Source organism: Ostrea edulis, chromosome 3 (assembly GCF_947568905.1).
Source record: "Ostrea edulis chromosome 3, xbOstEdul1.1, whole genome shotgun sequence".
Taxonomy (NCBI): Eukaryota; Metazoa; Mollusca; class Bivalvia; order Ostreida; family Ostreidae; genus Ostrea; species Ostrea edulis.
This window is the reverse complement of record NC_079166.1, coordinates 65,489,449-65,504,057: the sequence shown is the minus strand read 5'-3', so window position 1 is coordinate 65,504,057 and position 14,609 is coordinate 65,489,449. Positions and strand designations below refer to the sequence as shown.

Here is a 14,609-nt window from a genome sequence, read left to right as displayed (position 1 = left end):
AGACTCTGTGATATGCTCGTGTGTGTGTGTGTGTGTGTGTGGGGGGGGTTAGTCCCATAGAAGTAAGTATGTTTAAGATGTGAAACGTTTCAAGCACGTAACTGATCAAACATTATTTACATGATAAAGATATTCGTTTACTAAGCTACTCAGGTATGATCAAGGACAAAGTTAATAGGTGTTTGAAGGCGGAAGAAGATTCACCTGTTATTAATATGGCTAAACAAGGAACAACATCGCACCGAAAGAGTGAGATACAGAGAGGAGAGTTTTTGGTTGTTGCTGCGATTGATTTTGGAACTACTTACAGTGGATACGCCTATTCCTTTGTTCGCAATCCGATGGATATCCAGTCTTCACACTCATGGTATACCGGGACGTCAAGTCTGGCGTCCACGAAAGCTCCCACGTGCCTTCTACTAAAGTCTGACGAATCTTTTGACTCCTTTGGATACGAAGCAGAAGATAAATTTGCAGACATTGTGGCTGACAATCTGCAAGGGGATTACTTCTATTTCACACGGTTCAAAATGGACCTTTATCGAAAGGTACATGTATGTTTACCAGGCAAATGGGTCTGTTTGTAAAAGGCAGTATACTCACTAAGGTACATGGTGAGTAATATTCCAATTCTAAGAGGAAGTGTGTCTTCTTTTTCACTTGAAAATAAGACCCAGTAATGTCTGTTGTTTTCACTGCTAAGGAGAAAAGGGGAGGGGGAGGGGTGAACCGCGGCTGCGCTCACTCAGTCTTTCTATTGGTAGTTACCTTGATTTGCCTAATAGATACGATATCCTCTTGGTTAAAAATCAAAGCCTCCTTAGTATTATCGTGTGTGTGGTCCTTCATAACTATGAGGACCTAAATGTTGATTGCCTATAACACCTAAGGTTTTCCCCTGGTTGAATTGTAATCAAATAACTTACATCATATTGACAATTTATAATAGCTAAATGCTTATCTTAGAAATCAATGATTTCTCTCTCCAAATCTTAACATTTGGTATTCGGTGATGGGACGATGTTGGTTCGATGAAGAATATGAACTGTATTGCCCTGAGCCCATACCATATGTCTAAAGCATGTATATGCAGCTGCAGTTTTGATACAAGGATATGTACATGTATGACAAAACAGCCTCTCTCTCTCTCTCTCTCTCTCTCTCTCTCTCTCTCTCTCTCATATCATTTGTCATCGAAAAGTTGACAATATCTTATTTTGATCAAAAACGTAAAGAAATTCAGTGGTGCATAAGCATTGTCTTCTAGAGATACATTTAATTCTTTAGACATTTTTATTTGCAAATATGTTATAGATAATTACATTGTAACATTTAAACGATACGATTAGCCTCTAAGAATGAAAAAGGAATGAAAAAGTTCCATGGAGCGCCAAATTAACATAAACGATGATAATTGAAAATATCTTTAATTATTTGAAGATACCATCAATCCATCGGATGCGCGCAACAATTCAATCAAATGTCTCCTTAGATAATTAATGATATCTTCAATTCTGAATTATTAAGTGAATTATTAATAGCATTTATTAATAGCTAATTTGGTGCGCGCAATGATTGAATTGGTGCTCTCTTCAAATAAATTGATGATATCAACAATTGAATTGGTGCGCGCTATAATTCAATGGAAGAGAGTAATAAATCAATTAATGCACACCATATGGAATTGAATTATTGCTATTTTCAATTGAATTATTGCGCGCATCCGTTGAATTAATGCTCTCATTGATATCATTAATTCAATTGATGCGTGCAGCATTTCTTTTAAGGAAATGCTATCTAATTAGAGATATATTTAATTCAACATATCCACGGCATCTTTAATTGAACTGTTGCTCTTTATAAAAAAAAAATTGACGCGCGAATGAATTCCTTATACGATATTATTGTAAATGATTATATCTTCAACTGAATTAAAGAGATCATTGGATCTTTTATAGCGAGCTCTTAATTAATTTTCGAAAGCAGTATTTCTATCACATTGATGTGCGCATAAATTTAAATAATGTGCGCATTAAATTAATTTTTAAGTGCAATAATTAAATTGATACGCTTATCAACTCCATTATTGCTCATATCAATTGAAGTGATGAGAGGAATATTGGTTTGATATGCACATCAATTAGATTATTGCGCGCAATAATTGAATCGATCAACTCCTACTCTCTTCTCAAGAACCTCAGTTGAAGGAAATAGACTCATGTAGTATAATGAATAAATAAGCATCGTATTGTACATGCAAGTGTAAACCCCTGGGACTTTATTAGCAGTTGAAAGTTTTTAGTTATTTTGTTCGAAGCTTAGCCTAATGAACAGGGCGAATTGGGTGAGCATCATGACCTATGAAACTATCATTAATTATATTATTGTTACTGACATATTCAGAAGATGGTTACTAGAGGAATGGAAATACAAGACATCAACGACAAAGTTCTCCCGGCGCTGAGAGTATTTTCCTTGTCCATTGAGTACCTAAAAACTCATCTCCTTCGGACACTGAAGGACCGCCTCTTGACCATTACCATGTCTGACGTCAAGTTTATTCTGACAGTGCCAGCAATATCGACTGATGCAGCGAAACAATTCATGAGGGAAGCGGCTATCGAGGTAAAAGTGTACTTTATATTAATTTTCACTTCATGTTAGGATTTTGAAGTATTATGCTATTTTTTCAAATGTTCAGGTTTTGTGATATTGTACATGTACTATATTCATGTCCTATGAAAGTCTATGATAAAGGACTACATACGATAAAGCCTTTCTGGGCCTCCGTAAAACTCGATTAAGGAAGACTAAATCTTTTATTTCATAAAAGAAATCATATCCAATACATCTTCACATAAGCTACATGTATCCCTGATATACACAGTCATTTGGATTACTGAGCATCTAAAGTGATGCAATTTCACTAATTTTTAGTGAAGCTTTGAACTATCGCATACGTATACATGTACATGTATACTGTAACGATAAATCTATGGTAAGAAAATAAGCTCACTCCAAGGTAGCGCTCGATATTTTCCAGTGGAAAATCTGCGTACAAAATAGTCATTTAATGTCAAAATACCGTCAAATATAGACAACATGTTATGTATATGATATAATTCCGGTTCTACGTCATTTTATCCATCTGAGATTGCATCGGATTCTTGCTCAAAATACATTTACTTTTAAAACAAAAGCACTAGATGTCGATTTTGATGGCCAGTAAGAACTCCTATATCGTATATAATACTTCATGAATACCGAAGCATACGTGTAATGATAGATATACGTTCACTTTGTTATATACATACATTGTACATCTGATATATGGTATAATATTGTACAAGGTATTTATGAAATTCTCATGGTTTTTTTCTTCTCTTTGTTGATGGACGAAGGGTGAAAATCAATGTTTGAAATCTTATACTTTATGCAGCTTTATGCTAATATAATGTACAAAACCTACATTGTATGTTAATTGTTACCCATCATGAAAGGATCACCTCTTGGAATTTTACCTGTTATTCTCTATTTCATATTCAGACTTTGCTCTGGACCGAACTGTGACCCAAACCCACGTGTTTCCCAACATTGTTTGTTATCGGTATAATTTTGAAAACTGCTGTGCAGTGATTGATTTCGAGCCTTTATATTCTCATATCAGTGGAGAACGTTTCTTGGAGAGGTTGGTATTGTTAGAAAATCAGAGACTTGACATGCTCTAGGATACCTGAACCTCTGTTAGGTTTGAGGGTTAAATAGTTCCACGTATGAGGAAGTTTTATTGGATTACATGAATAGATTTTGACATTTTCTTCTTACCGACACTTTAAAGAAATAGATTAGGCAAAATTAATTGTCTAAGACACGCACTTTTATTCTAATTGTTCTATATACAATTCCAGAATAAGGGAAGCTACTACATGCAATAAGTTTAGTTTGCTGAGATATCATATTCAAAGAATGTTTCATAAAAATGTGAAATTAAGATGTCCCATCGATATTATCATTACATGCATATTTATTTAAAAATTAGGAAATTCAATATCATTTAAATTTCAATTTAAATGAAAAGATGGAGGTAACGAACAGTGATCAAATCTCATAACTCCTATAAGAAATACGTAATTAAGATAGGGCAAACACGGACCCCTGAACAAACAAGAGCTGGGTTCAGGTGCGTAGGACAAGTACGCATCCCCCGTCGACCGGACACACCCGCTGTGAGTCCTATATCTTGACCAGATAAATAGATAACGATCAATACACGGATTTAACTCATTTATTAGGGATGTGTATCTCCATGACATTAATTATCTTTTGTTAATTGACAATGAGGTATTGAAGATGGTATCGATTCATGTAGGCAGGAATAGACAGCGGTCAGTTGTTTCTTGCTCTGGAACCGGAAGCAGCGTCACTGTATTGTCGGACATTCCCAATGGAAATGATAAATGAAGATGGACTCTCCATAGCATACAAAGGATCGCAATACGTAATCGCTGACATTGGGGGTATGATGTCTCTAATTTATACCATTCACCATATTCGTATGTGCTTGTTTTGCGTTTAAACGAAATGAATTCAATTTGACTAAAATGCTCATTGTTAATAATACTGCATTTACCACGTGTATGTACAACAGCTGTGCACATATCAGTATAAAAGTGTGCTTTCCATAGCTTAGTGCCCCAATATCCGTCATATTGTAAGTACATGCAAACCATATAATCCATGGGTTTTTTTGTTGTTTTTTTTGTTTTTTTTGTTTTTTTACATGACTGTCTTATGAATTGCAGGAAACTCTCGTTATTTCAAACTTGAAAACGTAAAAGAAAGTATCAATGATAAAAAAGCAAATGATAGTTACTACAGAAATTGCTGGAAAATATACCGTATTTTTACTCGTAATCCAGGGGCTGAGAACTGACTTCGATTACTGGTTAGCAAGTGGTAGATGTATTTAGAATGGTAGTGTGATATTAAAGGCAATTGAAATTGCATGCTTAACACTACACTTTAATGTTACTTCGTTAGGAATTATATATTCCTATACATTGATACTTTATTTTTTTTTTTTCACAGGTGGAACCGCTGATTTCAGTGTTCATGAGATTGAGTCCAAAACCACCATTATGGAACTTCATAAGGCAACTGGGGGTGAATACGGCGGCGAATTAGTGAACGAAGAGTTTGTGCAAATGTTTCAAACAGTCTTTGGTGTGGATGCATTGCATCAACTGAAGAGGGAAGATTTAGAAGATTACAAAACTTTGCTCAGAGAATTTGAAACAAAGAAAAGAACCGTTAAACTCCAATCCACTGGTTCATACAATGTTCGCATTCCTGCTTCGCTAGCCGAAATCTCGAAATCAAGAGGTCGAAATTTGAAGGAGGCAATAAATTCCTCCGAATATGAACGTTTCGTCAGCATTGCAAGAGATAAGTTAAAAATAGATGCTTTACAGATGCAGGGTTTCTTTGATAAGAGTATACGCGGCATAGTTCATCACATTAAAGAAATACTCAATAAATTTCCTAACATACGAATAATCATCGTCGTTGGCGGATTTGGGGAGTGTATCCTTCTACAGGAAAAGCTGAAAACGTTCTTTCAAAAGAAGTCGATTATTATTCCGGAACATTGTAGTTTGGCCGTACTGAAAGGCGCCGTTCTCTATGGCCATTTTCCACTTTCCATATCGTCAAGGTTAATGCGATATACGTACGGTGTTCATGCAAATTTGAACTTTGTCCATGGTCTTCATCCTGAAACTCACAAATTCTTAGATGAAGACAGCAAAGAAAAATGTCGTGGAGCTTTTGTTAAGATAATTTCAAGTGGATCTCGAGTCTTGGCAACTGGAACAACTGTTAAGCTTAAGGGTCACCCATTATCAAAACATGACACGAGTGTTACCACGAAAATATACTACACCGAGAAAGAAAACCCTGTTGTGGTCGACGATTCTTGTGTATTTTTAAAGGCAATAACACTTCCTTTTCCAAAGCACGTACACGAGAAGCGTATATGTGAAGAGGTATATACGTTTGGACTTACGGAATTAAAATACAAAGCAACAATTCTTGACACTAAGGAAGTTATAACAGATTCTATTGATTTATTGGACTGAACGATGAGCAGAATATTTGTGAACGGTTTAAAAACGCAATGTGAATTATTTCCAAAACAATATAATTTCATAAAATAAAAGGAAAAGTCACTTAAAAAATATATACATGTACATGTACGTATACAGTGAAAACTGCCTAATCCGACACCTGTGAAATCCGTTTTACTGGGCACTCCAACTCTTATTGTCATTCTCAATTTCATATTTTCATTGTTTTTACGTTGTTTACACCTACATACTGTGTATTCCGACAAAAGGTATCCTATGCATATCGGATTATACAGCTCTCTCTCTCTCTCTCTCTGTTTAGTGAGGACGTCCTCATAATGTCTAGAAGAGAACACACGGACATGTTATTGTAACGGCAAGAATGTACTGTGTTACATGTATGTGTAGCTACATGTATAGGGACACCTATAAAAATTTATCTAATGCTCTCTTTCGAATTGTGAAAAAATGGTTTTGAGAGAGAATATTTGTAAGACATGTCCCCACACCATTTGCCCTCACTAATCTAATATTTTGTATCTACATTTTTCACATGCTGTGGATCACGTTTATGGGAACGTAATTGTGAGGACAGAATTTTGTCCTCATAGTGTACTTTCTGTCCTCACAACTGTCAAATAGTTAAAAATGGTCCTCACTATACATGTTTTATCACCTCTCTCTCTCTCTCTCTCTCTCTCTCTCTCTCTCTCTCTCTCTCTCTCTCTCTCTCCAGTATGTGTATTGTAAAATATGTGTAGGGTCCCTCAGGACGAATCACCTATTTTGTAGAAGACTGACACTGAATTACACTTCATATTCCATATTTTAATGTTATTGACACAAAGTAATTCCTGCAGATCTAAGTATTGCTTTATCATACATCATGCACTTCACTCCCTGTCTACAAAATGTGTACAGCAGGGGGTGACAATTGGAATTGAGTGTAAGCATGTCATGGCTAACTACTATCTATGCATTGCATTCAGCGTGGTATATTTAATTGATTAATTAAAATGCGAGGTTTAACGGCTTTCGTCGCATCGCATATCGCACGACCCCTTCACAATAGTGTCAATGTTAAATGTGTTTACTGGGGTGACTAAAGGAATATGTATTAATTATTTATTACTTTTTGATTCTTAGTACTACATATATTGCTATACAATGAATTATAGCTGTAAATATATACATATATGCACAATGGTAAACACTAGTAAAGTGTGGTTTATTTGGTTAGGATCAATGTTGAAGGCGGAGGGTTATATATATATATATATATATATATATATATATATATATATATATACACACATGTATATATAAGGGTAAATTAGTGTTTTATTGCATTTTGTTAACCTTACGTCGAGAAATTAGCATTAATATTTAACCTTACTTTGATTTTTAAACAGTTTAAAATTATCTTTAATGACTATTCAATGAATAATACATTTTAAACAATTGAACATTGTAGTTACCGAAGGCGGGTTCGTTCATCAGACGTTGCAGACTATTGAAAATGGGGTATAGTATACATGTATAGACAAAGGGGAAGATAAGATAACTCGGGTTTATTCAGGCGTTCACAAATTATATTTCATGACAATGATTTACGGCGCAGGGGTTGCAGAATTTAAAATATCGAACGAGGATACACTGAATAGGGCTAGTTTAGTTTGAGGTTATCAATAACCAAACTGTAGCGAATGTTCATGCAGTCAATCTGAACGGAGATACTGGTCTTCAAAAAACTGGACTGGGAATTTAGTAAAATTCACGTGTATTACTTTATTCTCCAGTTTAGGGAGCTAACGCAATGAGGAACTGCGATTGGGAGTGTGATTGTCTGATATTTGACGTAACAATGCTGTTTTTAAGGTTTATTCCAGAGAAGTTTCTCCGGAAAAAACTGAACAAAAATTTTAACTTTCTTTTTCGATGTTACATTGGATTTACTTTTGATGGTATAGAATACGGAATTCTAACAGCAACAGCGGATGACATTGACTATGGACGATTTGAAGCGGTATTTATTGTGATGGGCATTTTTCTTGGAATTATAACTGTTCTCTGTTGTTTTAACTACAACATTTACATATTCCTCGCTGTGTTAGTCTTCAAGAGTATTTCTTTGACCATCGCCTTATTTATTTTCACAACAATGGGTTCTGACTGGGATAAAATCGAGAGATTGTTCGAAGAAATTGATTCAGCTGGAGATTTTTTTCTTGCAGTTGTTACATTTATTTCTTTTGTTGACATATGTTTGATTATCGGGACCTTGGCATTTAAAATACTGGCCACTTTTTGTTGCATTGTTACGAATAAGGGACACTGTCGGAGATTCGTATGTAAAAATAACGATGACGTGTGTGCCACGACAGTATTTTCTAATCGAGTTGGTAGCAGTGGTTAAGATTGTTACCACATTTACATTCACTGAATCTCTTGTATATGTATCTTTTGAAATTGTTTTCATCATAGACAATGAATACATGTTTGTTGCAAAGAAGTTCGATCTGGGTTTTTAATGTCACCTGTTCGCGGAATCATTTAATAACTTAAAGTGATGACTTGACAACGATGCTGATTGGATGAAAAATTCGTGTGATTTTTTCATAAAACGATTTGGCCCAGGAGTTTATCTGCACTACACTAGTACTGTTTACTAGAATACGTTTTCCCCGGATACACCGAGTCACCGCTTACAAGTCCTCTTCTTTCCTATCTAATTCATCTTTTAACCATTGTACCTTTAATTTGGCATCCAATCCATTTAATTCTGCCCAGTAATTCTACCTGACCTGAACACACAGCCATTTGTTGCCTACTTGTATTCCTACGTGCCATTTCAAAAACATTAATTAAAGCTTTTTCTTGAGAGAAACTATTCATTTTACTATTTTAAAAAAATCTTAAAATTCTTTTCTTGATGGGATATCATAAAGGAAATCAGACGGAAAACTTCATCAATGCTACGCGCAGTTTTCCCTCCCTAAGATACCGCCACCAGGAATGAGAGTACCAAACCCCCGTATGCGTAACCCGGACGGAGTTTACCCAAGATTGAGCGGAGGTATAAATGTCTAGGTGTTGCGTGATTGGCTAATATCAAGAGTGAAATTATTTGGAATTGAACGAAATATTACAGAGGTTCAAATTAATTGTCAGGATGAAAAATTATCGCACAAAATCGAGAAATGACTAAGGAAATTACCATGGTAGAGGTGTGCTTAAAATGAAGTGTGTAATTTACTGCAGATTGCTATGTGTTGTAAAAAAGTACAAATATGGCCTATAAAAGGCACGGGACCCTATATATTTTTTGTCATTTTTTATCAACACTTGGAATGAACTTTGAAATGTTTGTGGTCAATTGTTTAAAATCGATATAGTTAATTAGTGAGAGGGCCGAAGGTTAACATTGAGGTCTATGGGAAATGAATCGGTACTCTTTTCCCACCAAGAATCATTACCAAGTATGGAGCGCCGTCAAGGTCAAAGGGTGCATTAGCTCCTCCTTTTAAAGTAACGAATGAGTCAAGGATATAATATTTTAGTACTTAAATCTAGTTTTTATTTTTAAAAATATATAAAAATAAAAATATATACATTACATTGTTTCATTGGGTGATGATGGTAGCAATCATTGCAGAAAAAAAATTGCATAAATGTAAATACACCTCTGTACATTGTAGTAACCACTGGAGACCCAATTATACCGAAATGTGCTGAAGTTTAAATTGTGGTCACTTTACGCGAAGTGTATGACAGTACATACGCTTATTTTTACAAGCAAATGACTTATGTTGTCTCAACTATAGTAATGACAATCCTGTTAGAATTGGCAGTGGCGGAAGTAGAAGTATATGTAATAGTAGCAGTAGTATTGATTTTGTTTGTTTGCTTTACGCTCCTTCGATAATTTTTCACTCATATTGAGATGATGAATCACCACACACTTTGACCTATATTTGGCGCACAGATTCGTAGCATTGATGGTTCTCTAACGTGCCAACGTTTGCCGTGACAAGGGACCTCTTTTTAAAATTTCATAGCATCGTTTGGCGAAAGAGCAATCACTATAATATGTACCTATGTTTGATCATGTTTGAATCAATCATAGTAATAATAATAATGTCCTTTATTTAAACAGGATAGCACAATTAGTTTAAAACTAGTTTACATTGTGATGCTGAAACATATATACAGACAGCAGTATTATACAGATACATGTATGCTATTTACATAATTAAAATTGAAAATAAAACAAAATAAATAAATAAACAAATACAAATAAAACTGAAAATAATCAAAAACAAATCTATATGGTTTTAATTTCCCGAATGAAATTTTTTTTTAAGATAAGCGGATTTAAAAGTTTCCAATGTTGGGTAATATTTTAAAAATTCTGGCATATTATTCCATAACTGCGAACCGTAAATTGTCAAAGATCTTCTAAAATATTGTGTCTTTGCTCTCTGGATATATAATATCATGTCTTAATGGCATGAGAGGGGGTCAAACTCACCACATCCCCGATACAAAGCAAATGCTCTACCACTTTTCAACTCCATGCACCAAATCAACCCGAGATACGCCACATTCAAGATTCCATCACCAATACAGATGTCAGAAACATAAGCACATCCAACCATGAAAGCTCCACGTCTCTCCATGTCACAGAAAACATAAAAATTATCTAAATGGCGATATACATGGTAGAAAATTCATCTCTAACATCCACACATACGACTATGTACAATAAAAATAATAAAAAAACAAAACAAACAGCAACAACCGCGCGTCATCTATGACACAGATTCGGATGACTGATGTGTTCATTATTATTCACACAATTTTAATGTAAAACGTCCTAGAATGTAATTTTTCTCCTCATTTAAAAGGATCTTTTATGAATTAAACATTGTGACTGCCAATATTCATTTTTATTTGTATTTCCTAACGAACTATTTGTAGCGGCGTAATGTTAACGTTACGAATGTAGTTCGTGTTGTGGTAAACAAAACAGAATATTTTGGAAATGCAAATTCAATGCTATGTTAGAATAAAATATGTGATAAAAAGAATCTCCCATGGTTTGTGGTTGGATATGATTATCATCCAACTCGCCAAGGCTCGGAGATAGAAAACTCGCAACTTGTTGGATAATAATCATATCCAACCACAAACCATGGGAGATCCTATCTATAGAAATCCCATAATATACTGTATCATATGTAGTGGTATATAATAACATGAAAGTCCCATAGTATACCATATCAGGCAGTGACATATAATAACATAGAAATCCCATAGTATACCCTATCATACAGTGGTACATAACACAGAAATCCCTTGGTATACTACATGTATGTCATTCAGTGGTATATAATACGTAAATCCCATAGCATAAACAGCATGCAATATACCACACAATTGTCACACCATATCAAAGCATGAAAATATATAATAAATGGACATTACCAATTGGGTACATATAGGACGGCCGCGGTGGCCTTCCGCACGATCAAATCAAATCAATCTTAATCAACATGTGATCGATATCAAAATCAAACCATCATTTTATATTGGATTTTCAGACTTTTCACAAGCGAAAATCCCGTCTTTGATATCGCATCTCTCACACTGTTGAAAACTTGTTATCATGCACTGTCTTTTCTAGGAGACCGTTCTCCCGGTGTAGCCGAATTGCCTGAAAATAATAAGAGTGATTTAATGATACATCCAAAATGCATTTGGGATACTAGCTAATATGTAAATTATGCACAATGCGAATTTACTTCACAATTTTTCAATCTTCACAATGCAAAAGTTTTCATAGATACGTCGACATAATTTTGTCCTTTCATTTTATAAAACTTAAGACATAAACCTACTGCATTGAAAAGTATAACGATACCACACTTCATTCATTGTAACTATGTAATTTTGCCAATCTAATTAAAATGGCAATTTTGCCTCTCCATACCTTCATTCTGTCCCGGAAAGTATGGTTCGCCTTCCTTGTTGTGTCCAGGTTTGGTTTCTGTTATTCTAACGATTTGTTCCACACCTCTTACTCCCCCTCGTAAGCCAGGTTTTCTATCAGCATTTCTTGGCGCGACGCTTGTCTGCTGTCCGGGGTCTGTAACGTCTTTGCTATCGGGAATATCTTGGGATCTTCCTTTGATGCTGACTCTTTCTCTGATTTTGTTTCCAGATTTTGCAGAATTTTTGTTTGCTTTGTCTCTAGCTCTCTGTCCAGATTTTATAGAATTTCGGTTTTTGGAAAAAATTAAGACTTTGTCTTTGCATCCTTTTCCATTTTCATCTTCAGGTATTTTTGCATTTCTCATCCGTTTGCCTCTCGCCTTTTGTGTGGCATTTGTAGCTTTTTTCTTTTCCAAAATGCATTTACTATCGGTTTTTTCTTTACTTTTCACCCTTTTACTGGTTTTGCCCCTCCGTTTTATGCCAGAATTTGTGGTGTGTTTACTTGGTTTACCATTCGTCTGTCGTACAGGTATAGTAGCATTTTTGGTTGGAGAGATGTTGATGGAATTTCCTTTCTCTGGAATCCATTTCTTTAAGCTTGGTCTGTTCCTTTTTTCTTGTTCAGGTATTCCATCATCTTCGTTCTTTTCCTCTTCTACTCCAGGTTTATTTTGGCATGAGCGATGTTTCATCAGTTGTATTTTCGTCCACCACAATTTGCGAATTTTCATTTTGTTCACGTCATCAGTCACCGTTGGTTTGTAGGGTCTGGAACCTTGAGATGGTCGTGGTGTGTTAACGCCATCTAGTGGTAGCGTTGGTTTGCAGGGTCTGGAACTCTGAGAAGGTCGTAGTGTGCTAACGCCATCTAGTGGTAGTGACGTTATTTTCCCTTGCCCTGGTATTCTTGAAGGCTTGGGTTGTCCTTAAATGTTTAAACTTTAATTCAAGTAATTTTAAAAACACTGAGATCGTTTATACCGAGATCGATTGCATATCATGTTATTGAAATTATCAAATAAGATGCCAATAGAATATTGAAGAATTTTTCATTATTGCATGATGAAGAATTATTTTTTTTTTCAAAAACACATTTTGAAACTAACCCACTTGATGTGTAGCATATGCCTGGCCGGCAAATATGACGAATACACCTAAAAGGAACGGATAACGCATCTGAAATTAATTGTAAATACAGGTATAAATGTGAATATGTACAAACAGGGAATATTAGATATACAGAATGTAAATATATAAATATTGATTTTTATTGAGGTACATCTACTGCATATTTACAAATATGGGGGGTCGCCCCCCTTTTTTGTTTGCATGTACGCACAGGGGCTAACCTCGTTTGAGCCCAAACTCTGTGATACCATAAATATAGATTACATGTATATCTATTATATCTAAATCAATATTTATGGTATCACAGAGTTCGGGACCAAACGGGCTTAGCCCCTGTGCATGGACGTACATAATGCAAACGAATCCAAATCCTCCATAATTAGGGGGCATGAGACTACCATAAGGAACGACTTGCAGCGCTTCTATGAAAGCAAGGTCCGGAGAACATATAATTTTTCTTATCCATGCACTAGGAACACCCGGCCCTCCCTCGATAGTAATATACTAGTAATTTGTAAATTTTTAACACACAATGCAATATGTGGCAATCGTTAACAAAAAAGATATAAAAAGCAAATAAAGAGGATATCTATTTTTCGTAATATCTTTATTACATTAGGAGTAGTTACATATTATATCACATTTTAACTTTGGCAATTCTATTAGTTGCGTCCCTTTGAAGATTGTTTTACGCGTTCAACAAATGGATTAGTTTAAACTTTATTTCATTTGAATAAGTCAAAATATTTGTATACTATAAGTAATATACACACTGGATTCAGAAACAAATGGATTAGAGAGTCCCCTTAGGCCTACATTACCAAGATATCAAAGTTGCATCAATTTCCTGTTGTAAAGTATTTAAAAACAGAACTATAGATAACTTTTCAACAAAACACAAAATGAAGCAATTTTATTACGTACCTTCGTCGTTGTATTCTACAAACAGAAAACAGCGGGATCAGTTCAGACAAAATCAACGAACAGGTAACAATGCTAGTATTACTGTTTTATATATACCTCTGACATCCCTCGTCAGCAAAGCTGGAAGAAGATGGGAACCTCATTCTTCGTGACTTTCAAACAAATGGTGGGAGTGTCGTCGCAGCTGGAATTGCTAGCCAATGTAGTATTTAAATAAAATCTACATCACGATCCGGCTGGAAAAAGAAACGATTCACGGACTGTCTTTGTTTCCAAGCACACGGATTAGAACCTTATTCAAGGTAATTGGCATGGGAACGTAATATAATGATAACACGAATACAAATCGGGTAATTTTGTTGAGTATGATATGCCTATGCGACAATAAAATCACGTTTACGTTAGCCCGAAAAACACACATGGTGTATGTGGATT

The 14,609-nt window shown here is 35.1% G+C and overlaps 2 protein-coding genes across 2 annotated transcripts; one reads left to right on the top strand and one right to left on the bottom strand.

Moving 5' to 3' along the window:
• Positions 1-287: 287 nt before the first annotated feature.
• Positions 288-7,379, top strand: LOC125674215 (heat shock 70 kDa protein 12A-like). The gene is made up of 4 exons (XM_048911313.2): positions 288-548; positions 2,404-2,625; positions 4,370-4,517; positions 5,089-7,379. The coding sequence occupies exons 1-4, from the start codon at positions 342-344 to the stop codon at positions 6,135-6,137; spliced, it is 1,626 nt and encodes a 541-aa protein (XP_048767270.2). The 5' UTR covers positions 288-341; the 3' UTR covers positions 6,138-7,379.
• Positions 7,380-10,060: 2,681 nt separating this feature from the next.
• LOC125677471 (uncharacterized) lies at positions 10,061-14,230 on the bottom strand. The gene is made up of 4 exons (XM_056158573.1): positions 14,175-14,230; positions 13,229-13,298; positions 12,118-13,047; positions 10,061-11,841 (listed from the first exon to the last, which is right to left on the bottom strand). The coding sequence occupies exons 2-4, from the start codon at positions 13,296-13,298 to the stop codon at positions 11,792-11,794; spliced, it is 1,050 nt and encodes a 349-aa protein (XP_056014548.1). The 5' UTR covers positions 14,175-14,230; the 3' UTR covers positions 10,061-11,791.
• Between the last annotated feature and the right edge of the window lie 379 nt (positions 14,231-14,609).

Bases quoted from the DNA above. Each gene is read 5' to 3' on its own strand.
- LOC125674215 (XM_048911313.2), top strand. From the start codon at position 342: ATGGATATCCAGTCTTCACACTCATGGTATACCGGGACGTCAAGTCTG. The intron at 549-2,403 runs GTACATGTATGT...TGACATATTCAG, and splicing joins AAATGGACCTTTATCGAAAG to AAGATGGTTACTAGAGGAAT. The intron at 2,626-4,369 runs GTAAAAGTGTAC...CGATTCATGTAG, and splicing joins TGAGGGAAGCGGCTATCGAG to GCAGGAATAGACAGCGGTCA.
- LOC125677471 (XM_056158573.1), bottom strand. From the start codon at position 13,298: ATGCGTTATCCGTTCCTTTTAGGTGTATTCGTCATATTTGCCGGCCAG. The intron at 13,048-13,228 runs GTTAGTTTCAAA...TAAACATTTAAG, and splicing joins ATATGCTACACATCAAGTGG to GACAACCCAAGCCTTCAAGA. The intron at 11,842-12,117 runs GTATGGAGAGGC...TATTATTTTCAG, and splicing joins CTTTCCGGGACAGAATGAAG to GCAATTCGGCTACACCGGGA.